The 16723-nt window shown below is 24.5% G+C and overlaps 1 protein-coding gene and 1 long non-coding RNA gene across 6 annotated transcripts in view; both read right to left on the bottom strand.

Moving 5' to 3' along the window:
* The window catches only part of LOC135923045 (uncharacterized), a 325197-nt gene that overhangs the window by 258296 nt on the left and 50178 nt on the right, over positions 1 to 16723 (bottom strand). The gene's annotated exons all lie outside the window — the stretch shown is intronic.
* LOC135922909 (GTP-binding protein Rheb-like) overlaps positions 13874 to 16723 on the bottom strand; it is a 41574-nt gene continuing 38724 nt past the window's right edge. Inside the window, exons 8-10 of one of the 5 annotated variants that reach the window (XM_065457431.1) lie at positions 16214 to 16295; positions 15839 to 15920; positions 15455 to 15550 (exon numbers count right to left, since the gene is read on the bottom strand). In XM_065457431.1, the coding sequence (XP_065313503.1) occupies positions 15882 to 15920; positions 16214 to 16295 (121 nt within the window). In that variant the 3' untranslated portion in view covers positions 15455 to 15550; positions 15839 to 15881. The other 4 variants (XM_065457432.1, XM_065457428.1, XM_065457430.1 and 1 more) reach the window with 4 other exon arrangements.

Below are 16723 nucleotides of genomic sequence, written 5' to 3'. Positions count from 1 at the left end.
TATTAACTTAAAATTTCATTTATTTTTAACATATTTTTAAAGTTTTTTGACCAAAATGCGTTAAAATAAGTATTGCTAGTATGTTTAAATAAAACTTCAGTGAAGATGTACCCTAGATAAGTGGCAATTATCATAATCATTATTTTTAAACTTTTTTAACCTAAATGGGTAAAAATATAGATTGTAAACATGTTAAATTAAAATTTCATGAAGATGTACCATAGAAAAGTGACAATTGTCATAATCGTTATTTTATAACTTATTTAAATTTTTTGACCTAAATGGGCTAAAATAAGTATTGCTAACATGTTTAAATAAAATTTCAGTGAAAATGTACCATAGATAAGTTACAATTGTCATAATCGTTGTTTATTTTGAATTGTTGTAAATGGGTAAAAGAATATATTGTAAACATGCTAAATTAAAATTTCATGAAGATGTACCATTGAAAAGTGACAATTGTCATAATCGTTATTTTTAAAGTTTTTTGACCAAAATGTGTTAGAATAAATATTGCTAGCTTGTTTAAATAAAATTTCAGTAAGATGTACCCTAGATAAGTGACAATTATCATTCATTATTTATAAACTTTTTTTGACGTAAATGGGCCAAAATAAGTATTGATAATATATTTAAATAAAACTTCAGAAAAGATGTACCCGATTTGGAGCTGTAGTCATACAAAAATATGATAATGGTAACGAATTTCCAATAGCTTACACCTCAAGAAATTTACAAGATATTCTACAATAGACAAAGAAGCAAAAGCAATAATAAACGGCTTAGATTGTATAGACGAAAATTTAAAATACGAACAATCACAAACCGGTAATAGCAGAGATTTAAGCTCATTAACAAACCAAAGATTATTACGTTCGGCTAATAAATTATTTGCATATGATTATGATATATTGTACAAGAATGGCGCTAATAATATAATTGCAGATGCTTTATCGCGAACCCAATAGAGAAAAATGATGATAGAAAAGCGAAAATAAAACAGTGAAATATATAAGAAATCTTACTTATGACACATTAACTCTATCAAGAAAAGAACTTAGAGAGGAAACCGCAAAAGATCCAATTTTAAGAAAATCAAAAATATTAATAAATGGTACAAACCAGAATTACAAGCTTTTAGAACAAGAATAGATGAAATAGAAAATGATGACGGTATATTTTGGAATGGCAGATTAATCATTCCGTACTCACTTCAAAAAAGAGTTTTACATATATTGCATACGGGACATCATTATATATGGTGGAAACAATTAGATAAAGATGTCGAAAAACTAGGATGTTCTTCACTTAAAAAAAACGATTGGTAAAATAAAAAAAAAATATTGTTATTGATCATTTAATTAATCATGATTTTTCTTTAGTTTGTTTTTGGCGTGGGCGGGCCGAAACCTCGCCTAATGCAGACCTCTAATGTATATAGCGTTCACATAATTTTCCTCATTGGTAAAAAATAAAAAAAGTGACGGATTATTTGTGAATATATAAATATTTTTATTTAATATACGCTCTTTCCCTAATCGTTAAAAATATAATCTACATTTCCTTCTGTATTGAATAGATTTGTATTTGGGTGCTTTTAATATGATTTTAATATTCTGTATCTGTTTTGGATAAAAAAATTTGAGGCATTAAAAAAATTTTAAACTAAAATTAAAATAATTGTATTTATATAAATTTGCAAAAATTTTAAAATGTAATAATTTATAAATTCAATGAAAAAAAATTCCGCCCATACGATTCTTATAAAAATAAATTTTCGTTTCAAAATGTAGTAATAATTTAGAAATTCTATGAAAAGAAATTCCGCCCATTACGATTACTAATTCATATTAAAATTAAGTTTATTGATGATTTATAACAGTTATTTTATTCCTAAAAATTTAGAAGGGAAAGTATTAAAAATTGAAATAGTGGTAGGAACGTGAGCTAGAAGAATTTCGGCACCATTTATTGTCTCTAGTCTATATAAACTATAAAATTAAATGATTTTGAAGTTCCCAACAAAGATATATCAATAATAGGTAATTTAAGCTATTTTTATAGTAACCATGTATACTTAGACCTGGGCCGGCTGCCGACCTTTTTTGGTTACGTCAAAAACGCCGCCGTTTAAGAAAAAAAAATTTCTTTCACGTTTTATATCTTTTTATTCTGATAATTGGTCAACATCCCTCTTGTAATTTTTTAATGTCAATCAGGATTTTGATGAATTTTTATTTTCTACTATTTTAAAATCATAATTATATTGACTCATTATAGAATTCAATCAATCAAAAATCTAAAAGTTACCATAATTTCATATTTTTAAAATGGATGTATCTACATTTAATAATTCTATAAATAATTTTAGTATCCTAACTCTGGATAATAAAAAATCCATAGTCTGGAAATTTTTTGCAAAAGAATTAGAGAAATTATTACTGCTCTAAGATATAAAACTGCAGAGGTTGAATTTGAATTCGAGGAATATTAAAGAAAATGTCTAAGTACAATAGAATTAACATCAGACATGTTAGATCTTGACAGCATTGATCCATACCCGGGTACCCGTTTTCAAATTGGCAATTACAATGATAATAATAACAATAATTCCACATATATGAAAGCCTTAAAATTAAATGCCCCAAGCCTAATAATTATGCTAGAAAGCATATCAGGATTAAAAAAGCATTTAATTAATGTTTTGAAAAGAATTGGGAAGCACTTTCTCAAATTATGAATCTGATCTGGTAGAAGAACTATTAGCATTTCTTTCAAAATTTAAAGAAACTGTCGAATTTCTTTCAGTACATACAAGGGCCTACTTTAAACTTGGCGTTACTTTTTAGAAGTGAAATTTAGTGATAGTTCTGAAATTATTTCACTTAAGGAAAATATACTAAAAAATCTTGGGTTACGATTTCCGGTTGGTAATCGGCAAGTAATATTATATAAGTATATTCTTTTATTTTTTATTTAAAATTATCTAGGTATTGGCTTCTCTTTTAGATCCAAGATTTTAAAAATTGACAATTGTATCAAAGTATTAAATAGAGTAAAATTGCTCAGCTTCAGAATTTATAATAAAACATCTTAAGCTTATAGAGAATGGTGATAATCAGGTAGTAAATATAGCTAATGAGGATAAATTATTAAATTCAGTTATTTGGCAAAATTGGCAAATAAACATTCAACAAATATAAATTATGAATCCAAGTTAAGTGACTTAGAACAAGAATGTCACAGTTTTCTTGGAAAACGATATTCACAAGATATGGACGTTCTAAACTTTTGGAGAGAGAAGAAGAGTGAACTTCCCAATCTTTCCAGGCTCGACAAAATTATTCTTTGCATTCCGGCGACTAGCACACCTAGTGAAAAAGTTTTCTCTACCGCTGGTTTGACGTTAAATTAAAGGAGATCATCATTATGTCCCGAAAATTTAAATAAATTAATTTTTATAAATGATATTATAAAATTACGAAATCGATTTTGGATATAAGTTTTCTATTAAAAAATATACGGAGATATCCGTAGAATAGTGTATATTTATTTGTTTTTTTTAAAAAAATTTATGATATAAAAATTTATAAATGCGCCGATCTTATTGACGGCGGCTAAAAATCGGCGCGCCGCCAGCCGTCGATTAGATTTTTGGAAATTGCGCCGGCCGCCGATAGTTTCGTCGGCGCACAGGTCTATGTATACTCTTTAAATTAATTCATGTACATAAAATGTATTTATTTTTTTTTATTTAAACTGCTAAAAATATTTAGGAGCTTGTCGGAATGTTAAAAACTATGGGAAAACATTGTTATGCAATTGCAAAATGGGTTGCATGAATAAAAGGCGCGAGTGTTTCAATAACAACCTTAAATGTTCAAAGAAATGTCATATAGCATGAAGAATAGTTGCAAAAAGTATTTTTTTTAAAATATATATTCAATGTGAAAATATTTGATATTTTATATAAATTTACTAAAACAAAAATGTCTAACCTTATCCCTTTTCATTCATTATATGCCTTAATTTTATACTGTTTACTTTCTTAAACATTCTCTTTTTAAATCTCTTATTTTGGCCTTCAGCCAGACGGCAAAAAAGGGAAGAAAAAGTAATTATATTATTTTTTCAAATAAGCAACTATTAATTATAAATTTGCATTACATGGGGATTCGGAATATTTTTTAAATATTTATTTTAAAAAAAAGATTCCTAATAAAACGTGGGGATTCAAGATCTCGAATCCCCATGTTGGGATTCCGAATCCCACATGATTCTATATCCCAATATGACATATATAGAGATAAATATTACATACTAAATTTTTTGGTGGGGGGGGGGGGGAAGAATTTTTTAAAATTCTTTTTATTTGTATAACTTTAATTTTTTTGTAATTTTTTCATAATCTTTTATAATGTTAATTTAGTATATTTTTCTATAATTTATTATTTTATATTTATTGAAGATGAATAAAGGAAACATAAATTTTGTTATTATGTTTCAATTTTCATACTCATTTTCAATCTATTACCTTTTTTATTTACATTCAACTATGTTTTTATCTTCTACAATGGTCAAACTACACAATTCTACACAATTTATTAAAATTATGTATGCCTACATAACTTAAACGAAATAAGAATGAATAAAATTATTACAAAATGGTTGTTATACAAAATAACAATAAAAATTAATAATGTTTATGAAATTGAGAGCTTCAGATACACATAGAGTAAGATGGGAATCGAAAATTGCTTGTGAACGAGTTTGTGTTATCATGATTTAAATTAAGTTACTACTACACTGTGTAAAAATAATCAAGACTTTCAAATTTTAATTTGGCATAATACTAAAAAGAATTATTTTATTTCAACCTAAATATTACCACAAATTTTTAGAATTTTATTCAATTTTAAAAATATATGATTATTATTATTAATTATAAAAAGTTAAAAATATAAGATTATGATTGATGTCCCTTTTATAGGAAATTAAACATAAAATAAATTAGCCTCAAATGTAAAAAAAAATAATTTAATCCCCATAGAATCTCGTTTTAATTACACCCCCGAATTCACAACGATCTATAATTTATAACTACAAAGAAACTTAAGAAATTTTATAAGACGGAGGTAACTTAACAGATGGCCTTTCCCAAGGGTGACACCTATAGTGCGAAATAATATTTAAACCGTCTCTTCCAGAAAGAATAAATTTTTAAAAGAAATATTTTTCATCTTGTCAAAATGTTAATTTCGAATTTAAATTAAATCTGGAGCGTTTCTCATCGGGTTCTTTTCCAACCCTTCCGGCTCCAACCCATTGATCATTTTGATATAGCCGACTGGCTCACCCATGGATGAGGCGATAGGTGTTCTATTATGTTTGATGGTATCGCCGTTATTATTACCAGACAATTCAGTTATATTCAATTGAAGTCCTGTGTTGTCTTTTTCTTCCGACCTCGTTGTTTTATTATATAATCAGATAAATGGTAGTTGTAATATTCAGGGAAAGCTTCCTGTTTGAAACAATAAACTGAACCAATGGATAAATTCAGTCATGAGCAATTGTGTTTACAATGAGCTGATCAACAATTAGTTTGCTCTGATTTAGCCAATTCCATTTTTTTCATCGCTTCAATAACCATTTTTTTCCGCAAATAAATAGGATCAAAATTTAGTTGCTCGTGAATATTCGAATATTGACATCAGTTTGTAATATCAGTTAGACATTTAAGGGAATTTGATAGGATAGGTAAATTTTGGTATCAATTTGTTATTTCAGATAACCCCCCCCCCCCTCGAGGGAATATGAAGTTTCATTTATGTATATAAAGTTAGTAAATAATCGATTTTTAAATTAACAAGCCTGAAATTGGAGATAGATTCAAAATATTAGCGATAGTAAAATTTAACTTTTAAATAAAATAGGAATATTTTTCTAATCGGAAAAAAATTATAAATAAAAAAAATTATTAGATGTTTAAAATTAAAATAGTACAAATTTAAAAAAGAATTATTAAATTAGAAGTTTTAATTTAAGTTGCAAAAAAAATATCAGAAATTTTAAAAATAATAATGTTTTTACATCTTTGAAATTTTTAAAAAAGGAAGTGTTTTTCTCAACAAGTTTTTAGAATAATCACGAAGAGTAAAATAATTATTGTTGTAGCTGTTGAAGAAAAGAAGGAATAAATTTAATATAATACATCAAATGTCAGTTATTTTCTGACAAGGGAATTAGTTTTTCCTGGTGGAGGGGAAGAAAACGAGATGATCACATGGTTGATTGTCAATAAAAAGTCCTTTGTTGGAGATTTGGAGTGAAGATATTGGATTAATTGGATAAGATGTCAGCTGGGAAGAACAAAGAATGGACCTGTGGGGATGAAGAATATATGAAGCTGGATAATTATTATTTATAATCTTTATATTTTTTTTAATGGGCAGATAAATATAATTATGAATAAATATGGATCGTCGTTAATTATGGATTTGTTTTATTGGTGCCGTGACCATGATTCGAACCTGGGTTAATGCGGTTTTAAAGGTAAAACAAAATTTTTGTTGATATATATTTTATCTGATAAATTTTTGGCAGCGCAGTAGTACTAACCACGATACAGGGGGTCAGGAAAAGGTGAGTTTAAGGGTTTCTGTAATTTCATATTAAATATTTAACTTAAAAGGCATAAGATAAAAAGTATGTAATGAGTATTAGGCAGGAATATGAAAATAAGATCAGGAATTTAAGACAGTAATATTTGGTATATTATATGTCTAGATGTATATTGTACATCCAATTTTAATTATTATTTTATACGCCTTAAGACTTATTGAATAGTGTTATAGGTATTCCGTCATAGGGAGCTAAGACCTCAAAATCAGCAGGACAGAAAGGATTGCTAAATATTTAAATATTTGAAATTTATGAAAATATATATAGAAATGGACTTTTGTAATAAAGTGTGTATTATATAATTATGCATTTTGGGTTTTTAAAGGGATGGACATGTGTGGGATCATTTATTATTAATTAATGTTAATATATTGTATATGTAATTCAGTTTCAATTAAGGTTGATATATTATTAAGTGATCTATTGAGGGTGAGTTATTGTTGTTAATTTTGAAGTAATTAACCATTTTTATGAAATAGGGTGTAATGTGGATTACACATATGATATATTTAATTATGAATGATAATTTAAAGGAATTGAAGTATGATGAAGACAGAATAATATCCAATGTTAGAGGTGGATAGTTATTTTGATTTAGTGTCTGCATTTGATATATATATAAATTGGTTAGGAATTTATATGATATATTAGATGATGTGTAATATTTTTTTTTAAATTATGAAATCTCTATATTTAATATATATATATTTTTTTTTAATTATAAAATTTTATAAAAAGTTTTATTTGCAATTATTATATTATTTTTATGGTATGCAATGATGTGAAGGGAAAATATTTTTACAGATAAGGTCAGCCATGTTGATGGGTATGCCTTGAGGTGAGAATATTGTTTAGTTTGCATACTGGAGAAAGTTTTTTTTTGTGTAAATTTTTTTTTTGTAAATTTTTGATGCATATTACATTTTTTTATCTTTGTAATAATTTTATAGCACATCACATTTTACTATTTATTTTATGAACATTTTTTTTAAAGAAAAGACTCAAATTATTTTATATTGTGAAGGTGTATTAATATAGCCCATTATATTCTCATTTTTGTTACGTTGCATTCTACATTTTTGTGAATTTGTGCTCATTGTGATGGCAGAGGTAGGTAGAAATGGTATATTTTTCTTAGGATACTGAGTAATTTCTAGATGGGAAATATTGTATTTTCTACGTATTATATATTTTTCCTCCCTATAAAATATTAAATTTATTTCTATATATATGTTTTGTAATTTTATTTAAAATCTTTGTTTGGCAAAGTTTCGCAATTATTTTTAATACCTAAAGATGGATTTTTCTATTCATTTTAGGAGATATTTATAAAAAGGTAGCTTTGTTTTTTCACATGACAGAAGGAAAATTACATGTGTTGAAATTGCATTTCACACATAGACCATGTGTTCACATTACATTATTATATGTAAAATCATTATTTCTTAATTACCATGAATCATACCCAAATAATGTATATTATAGCTCATATTTCCCAAATGTCTTAAAATGAATGAATTATTATGTTTGGCTGATATTACATTGTCAATATTAATGTTCCATAGATTATAAATGCAGATACCCCAATGTACATGTCATTTTTGATAATATGTGTTTTCGCGATAATATACTGAAAGGTATCGGCGATATTATATTATAAATCATCATAAGGGAAGACGATTCGACAAATTCCCTGAACGTCTTCAAGGCGTCCCGTGTTGCGTAATCGGCTAAAAACTAGCCTAAGCCTAATAAGGCTAAGCCTAAAAATCGGCTAAGCCTAATTAGGCTAAGCCTAAAAATCGGCTAAGCCTAATTAGGTAAGCCTAAAAATCGGCTAAAACTAAAAATCGGCTAAGCCTAATTAGGTTAAGCCTAAAAATCGGCTAAGCCTATATAAATCTGCTAAAATTAAATTAGTCAAAATTCTGCATCGATGCTTAGTATTAATTATTATTTATTTATTTTAGTAAAATAATTTATTTTATTTATATTTAATGTAAATATTTTATTAATATCAACAAATAAACATGATATGATTTAATATTTTTTATTTATATTATTATATTTTGAAATGAAAATAAATTTATTTATTTGATGTTATTTTAATAAAAAAAATAATATGCTGCTATATTGTAAAATTGTAATATTCTTTTTAATATAATTTATTAGTCATTTTCACAATCTTCTTTATAAATACATCTTTTATTGAGGAATTATATTGTAAATTTTATTAGATAAATAAACAATCTTTTAGGTGAAATCTTTTATAATTTTTTTATCATTTTTTTAAAATTTATCTATTTTTTATTAAATGAGGTGGATTTTATGAAACTTTTTTGATGATTTTATATGATCTTTTTAAGGATAATATTTTAATGTGACAATTGTCATAATCGTTATTTTATAAGTTTTTTGAATTTTTTTGAAGAAAATAGGTTAAAATAAGTATTAATAACATGTGTAAATATAAATTTAGTGAAGATGTACCAAAAAAAAGTGACAATTGTCATAATCGCTATTTTTAAAGTTTTTTGATTTTTTTTGACGACAATATGTTAAAATAAGTATTAATAACATGTTTAAATAAAAATTTAGTGAAGATGTACCATAGAAAATTGACAATTGTCATAATAGTTATTTTTAAAGTTTTTTGTATTTTTTTGAAGAAAATATGTTAAAATAAGTATTAAAAACATGTTTAAATAAAAATTTAGTGAAGATGTACCATAGAAAAGTGACAATTGTCATAATCGTTATTTTATACGTTTTTTGAATTTTTTTGAAGAAAATTTGTTAAAATAAGTATTAAAAACATGTTTAAATAAAAATTTAGTGAAGATGTACCATAGAAAAGTGACAATTGTCATAATCGTTATTTTATACGTTTTTTGAATTTTTTTGAAGAAAATAGGTTAAAATAAGTATTAATAACATGTGTAAATATAAATTTAGTGAAGATGTACCAATGAAAAGTGACATTTGTCATAATCGTTATTTTATAAGTTTTTTGAATTTTTTTGAAAAAAATATGTTAAAATAAGTAGTAAAAACATGTTTAAATAAAAATTTAGTGAAGATGTACCATAGAAAAGTGACAATTATCATAATCGTTATTTTATAAGTTTTTGGAATTTTTTTGAAGAAAATTTGTTAAAATAAGTATTAATAACATGTGTAAATATAAATTTAGTGAAGATGTACCATAGAAAAGTGACAATTGTCATAATCGTAATTTTATAAGTTTTTTGAATTTTTTTGAAGAAAATATGTTAAAATAAGTATTGATAACATGTTTAAATAAAATTTAGTGAAGATGTACCATAGAAAATTGACATTGTCATAATGGTTATTTTTAAAGTTTTTTGAATTTTTTGACGAAAATATGTTAAAATAAGTATTAATAACATGTGTAAATATAAATTTAGTGAAGACAATGAAAAGTGACAATTGTCATAATCGTTATTTTTAAAGTTTTTTTGACGAAAATATGTTAAAATATGTATTAATAACATGTGTAAATATAAATTTAGAGAAGATGTACTCTAGATAAGCGACAATTGTCATAATCATTATTTTTTAAATTTTTTGATTTTTGTTGACGAAATAATAACATGTTTAAATAAAAATTTAGTGAAGATGTACTATAGAAAAGTGACAATTGTCATAATCGTTATTTTTAAAATTTCTTTGATGTAAATGGGTAAAAATATAGATTGTAAAATTAAAATTGCCTGAGTATATGCCATAGAAACACATATGGTAATAATAGATTCTTCCCCAAAAACAGGAGCAAATTGGCATTTTATTACATTTGTTCATCGGGTCAGAAATTAATATGCAAAATTTATATCATAATATCTAATCCTAAGTTAGAAATTATTATTTTTTTTACCAATTTTCATCAGACAATCTTGTTTAAAATTTGGGTAAACTTTTTTTTCTATTTTAAAATCAATATCGATGCAAGTTAACTATTTTCGTCAAAAAAAATCAAAAAACTTTAAAAATAACGATTATGACAATTGTCGCTTATCTGGAGTACATTTTCACTAAATTTTTATTTAAACATGTTATCAATACTTATTTTAAAATATCTTTGTCAATAAAATTCAAAAAATTTTAAAATTAACCATTATGACAATTGTCACTTTTCATTGGTACATCTTCACTAAATTTATATATACACATGTTATTAATTCTTATTTTAACATATTTTCGTCAAAAAAATTCAAAAAACTTTAAAGATAACGATTATGACAATTGTCACTTTTCTATGGTACATCTTCACTAAATTTTTATTTAAACATGTTTTTAATATTTATTTTAACATATTTTCTTCAAAAAAATTCAAAAAACTTTAAAAATAACAATTATGACAAATGTCACTTTTCATTGGTACATCTTCACTAAATTTATATTTACACATGTTATTAATACTTATTTTAACATATTTTCTTAAAAAAAATCAAAAAACTTTAAAATTAACGATTATGACAAATGTCACTATCTTCACTAAATTTATATTTACACATGTTATTAATACTTATTTTGACATATTTTCGTCAAAAAAATTCAAAAAACTTTAAAATTAACCATTATGACAATTGTCACTTTTCATTGGTACATCTTCACTAAATTTATATTTACACATGTTATTAATTCTTATTTTAACATATTTTCGTCAAAAAAATTCGAAAAACTTTAAAAATAACGATTATGACAATTGTCACTTTTCTATGGTACATCTTCACTAAATTTATATTTACACATGTTATTAATACTTATTTTAACAAATTTTCGTCAAAAAAAATCAAAAAACTTTAAAATTAACCATTATGACAATTGTCACTTTTCATTGGTACATCTTCACTAAATTTATATTTACACATGTTATTAATTCTTATTTTAACATATTTTCGTCAAAAAAATTCGAAAAACTTTAAAAATAACGATTATGACAATTGTCACTTTTATGGTACATCTTCACTAAATTTATATTTACACATGTTATTAATACTTATTTTAACAAATTTTCGTCAAAAAAATTCAAAAAACTTTAAAATTAACCATTATTATGACAATTGTCACTTTTCATTGGTACATCTTCACTAAATTTATATATACACATGTTATTAATTCTTATTTTAACATATTTTCGTCAAAAAAATTCAAAAACCCGAAAAATAACGATTATGACAATTGTCACTTTTCATTGGTACATCTTCATTAAATTTGTATTTACACATGTTATTAATACTTATTTTAACATACTTTCTTCAAAAAAATTCAAAAAACTTATAAAAGAACGATTATGACAATTATCACATTAAAATATTATCCTTAAAAAGATCATATAAAATAACATCAAAAAAGTTTCATAAAATCCACCTCATTTAATAATAAATAGATAATTAAAAAAAATGATATAAGATTTCACCTAAAAGATTGTTTATTTATCTAATAAAATTTACAATATAATTCCTCAATAAAAGATGTATTTACAAAGAAGATTGTGAAAATCACTAATAAATTATATTTAAAGAATATTACATTTTTACAATATAGCAGCATATTATTTTTTTTTATTAAAAAACATCAAATAAATAAATTTATTTTCATTTCAAAATATAATAATATAAATAAAAAATATTAAATCATATCATGTTTATTTGTTAATAATAATAAAATATTTACATTAAATATAAATAAAATAAATTATTTTACTAAAATAAATAAATAATAATTAATGCTAAGCATTGATGCAGAATTTTGAATAATTTATTTTAGCCAATTTTTAAGCTTAGCCGATTTTTAGGCTTAGCCTAATTGGTTTAGCCGATTTTTAGGCTTAGCCTAATTAGGTTTAGCCGATTTTTAGGCTTAGCCTAATTAGGCTTAGCCGATTTTTAGGCTATACCTAATTAGGCTTAGCCGATTTTTCCACCTAAAATCTCGGCTAAGCCGTTTTTAGTCGGCTAAAATTAGCCGATTACGCAACACTAGTCCCGATACAATTCAAAGGGGCGATTCGATGCAATTCAAAGGGGCGATTTGATACAATTCAAGGTCGATAAAATTCAAAGGGTGATTCGATACAACACCACCACAGAGAAAGGGACGCTAGGCTGGTGAAGGGTGGGCGTGTTGTAGCTGTTGAAGAAAAGAAGGAATAAATTTAATATAATACATCAAATGTCAGTTATTTTCTGACAGGGGAATTAATTGAGATGATCATATGGTTGATTGTCAATAAAAAGTCCTTTGTTGGAGATTTGGAGTGAAGATATTGGATTAATTGGAGAAGATGTCAGCTGGGAAGAACAAGTGGGGATGAAGAATATATGAAGCTGGATAATTATTATTTATAATCTTTATATTTTTTTTAATGGATAGATAAATATAATTATGAATAAATATGGATCGTCGTTAATTATGGATTTTGTTTTAATATTGTAATGTTTTTTAACATATATGGAAATGTTTACAAATCATATTATTACTGTATTTCAAGCAAGCCATTACGATGGCTATTCATCAAATTAATGTATTGCTATTCATGGTTCCATATTGCAATGCAAGTAAACCGATCTCATAGTTATTATTTTTTTAAATTAGATTTAATTTTTACACATTTGTTTGTTTTAAATACAATACATGCGCTATTTTTTAAAAAAAAATTTTATATGCCTGTCTTTTAATATAAAAATATTAAAAAATGTAAATTCTAACCGAATTGATATAGCCGAGGAAATATTATATACTCGAAATTAATAAATTATATTTTTTTCTTCCCTTGGACAACGTCAAAATTTAAAAAAAAAAATATACAAATTACCATTTTAAAATATAATTTTTCATGTTTATTAGGATCACCTCCGTTTTTAAAGAATAAGGTTTTATAATATTATATTATAGTTTGATTGGAATAAAAAAAGATTAAATCTTTGCTATAGCTAATAGAAAAAAGTGACGGCGCTAATAATTAGCTATCAATCCCTACTTAATTGATAGATAAATATTTAATAAATTATTAACCAAAATGTTTGAGTGTAAAATGATCTAAATAAAAGAAAGTGGTTGAATAATCAGTCCAAATTTATTAACATTTGCACCACAACATGAAAGGAGGTACCAAGATATATAGATATAAAATTTATTTACAATATTTAAAAAAAATCATAAATAAAGTATATTAAAGAAAACCAATAATAAACAGCATAAATTCAAATTTATATAATAAAGGGGTGCATTAATAATACAATAATATATTGCAAATATGATATTCTTCTACAATATAGATAGTATCGAAATTATTAACGTAAACTATTACTAATCATAAGATATTAAAATCTCTCTCATTTTTATTATAAAATGTGTAAAAAAAATTATACTAATCAAATAAACATTTTTTATAAAATATCATTGAATTTCATGTGATAATACATGATGATTTTTCTTTGAAATTACCGTCTGCTTTCTCGATTTCCAAAATAATAGCTTCAAAGATTTGATAAACATTCTAAATATTATTTTTTACATTTTAATCATTACTGCTAAATATCAACTAAATTATAATATCTAAAATGATTACTGCTCAAATTTTTTGTAGGTTAAACGAGGCTCCGCAAAGAATATTAATAGGAAAGAGGGTGAGAGAAACAAATTTCAAATTTCCCATTTTAAAATCATTTAGTTAATATTATACTATGTCAGCTGTTTTTACTTTTGGAAAAAGATAAGTAAAGGAAATCAGAAGTTTAATTTAACCCTTATCAGGAGTTTAATTTAACCCTTCATAGAATAGGTGGGACTATTTAATTTGAATATTATATAAGTCATTTTAAAATGGAAACTTGAAGCTATAATACCAGTCATTTAAAAAACGTTACCTAAAATTCTTAAGATATTTTTGTCTGAACCTTTTAGTAGCTTAATATTTTTTAGGTAAAAAATATATATATATGCAAAATTAATTTTGATTTGATAGTTCATTAACTATAACAGTTTTTTGGAGCTTGGGGTACACATAGACCTCATGTTGTCATCCGTGTATCATATTAAGCATAAATAACCAATTTATATCATAAAATGGAGAAGAAATCAGAGGGTAAACTGGCTAACCTGAGTAAATCTGGAAATCGCGATTAAACGGAGAAGAATATATTAATATTTAAACCTTAGATAAACATTCTACATCATCAATTTTTTTAATTTTTTTATATATATTTTAAAATAATTTGTCAATTTTTTGACAAAATCTTAAAATAAGAATAAAAACTTAATATAACAGTGAATTAGAGTTTATTTAGTATATGTTTAAAATATGAAAGCTATCGGCAAATTTAATTCTAATATAGAGGATACTAACTGGGGTTCGAGGGAACCTCACCTAGACTTCGTGTCATTTTTTCACCTGTGCTATGAAGGTTTAAAATAAGAAATGTAGAATAATCTTAGAAATATTTTCTTAAACTTATAAACTATAAAACGATCATCAAAGATACCTTTTAAAATTTATAAATAAATATGGATCAGATCGGGCCGATATTTCACCCATTTTAAAATATCGGTTATCGGCCAAAATTATAAAACTTTCTTAACCGATAAATGGCGTTTTTAACCAAAATAAAATGTTATAAATTTTTAAAAAAAGTTATATGTAAAAATCATTTATTTTTATAAATAAAATCGAAATCCATTTTTATGTATATTTTTTTAATAAAAATAATTAATTAATAAACATTCTGCCATATTATTATTTTTTTTGCGCATTCTGTTTATAAAAGTGGGCGATAATCTCTTTTTAGTGAAGCTGGTGATATTGACAGTTACCATCGTCGCAGAAATTTGAAATTTTGTATTTCTAAAAATAAATCTTCGATATATTAATGTTAAATATTATTTTAATTATTTATTTCAAATTTCATCATATATTTATTTGTTTATTACTTATTATGTATATAAATTAATGTTATATAAAAGTGATTTAACAATAAAAATATTTTATATACTTTTAGTTGCAATTAAATTGAATATAAAATATAACTGATCATTATAATATACTCAAATGACATAAGTTATGGTAGAGTTAAATTATAGATGTTATACTAATAAGAAGTATATTAAAAATTAAAATCATTAGTATCTTTACAATGCAAAATTAGATATGCTACCGGATCGGTAAACGGCCGATATCAATTTAATATCGGATCGGCCTCTAAAAATTGGTATCCCTATAAATAAGTTTTTATTAACTGTAAAAACGACTAAAGAGAATTATAAAAAAAGGAATGAAACCACCTATAACATGGCTCAAGCACTCAAAGCAGGATATATTATTATATGTCATTAATAGGTGAACTTGAACTGGACATTATATAGAACAACTTTGTAATTAAAGATGGTCATGCCTGGAGAATCTCACTGATGAATGATTAATGAATATCTCTTTCTAAAATTAAATATATTAGATGAGTTTTTATCATTTTTATACATTCTTACTTTCCCCTAAATTTATATTATTTACTTTGTTAAGTTGAGCGGATGATTCGAAAAATACGGCACCCCATGAATCTGCAAGTGTTTTCCCCATATCTCTACTGATTACTCTTTAATATAAATTACAATTTCAAAAAAAATATTGGAGTATAATCTAAGAAAAGATATAAAATTATGGATGATCAATGATTGAGATTTATTAATTTTATTTAAAAAAATAATAAACCCTAGGACTTGAATAAATTTCATTTATATTGATTATAAATAAAATCCCATCATGGATAATGATGAAATAGACGGCAGTCTGCAAATCCACCCTATTTTAATTTTAAAAATTTCCAGAGGTTTAAATTTCTTTTGATTGGTAATTTTTCAGCTTATAAAATATGCATATGGACACCAATATTTCAAATTTACCAGCCCACTTGTTGCTTTAAAAAATTTTTAACCAACCCGGTCCAATGTTTAATTTTTAACGCAACTGCTTTTAGCCGCTCCAAATTTAATTTTTCCTGGCTTATACAAGCCCGATTTCTTT

This window comes from Gordionus sp. m RMFG-2023, chromosome 1, assembly GCF_954871325.1.
Source record: "Gordionus sp. m RMFG-2023 chromosome 1, tfGorSpeb1-WG-v2, whole genome shotgun sequence".
NCBI lineage: Eukaryota > Metazoa > Nematomorpha > Gordioida > Chordodea > Parachordodidae > Gordionus > Gordionus sp. m RMFG-2023.
The sequence above is the reverse complement of the archived record's forward strand: the minus strand, read 5'-3'. Positions and strand labels throughout refer to the sequence as shown.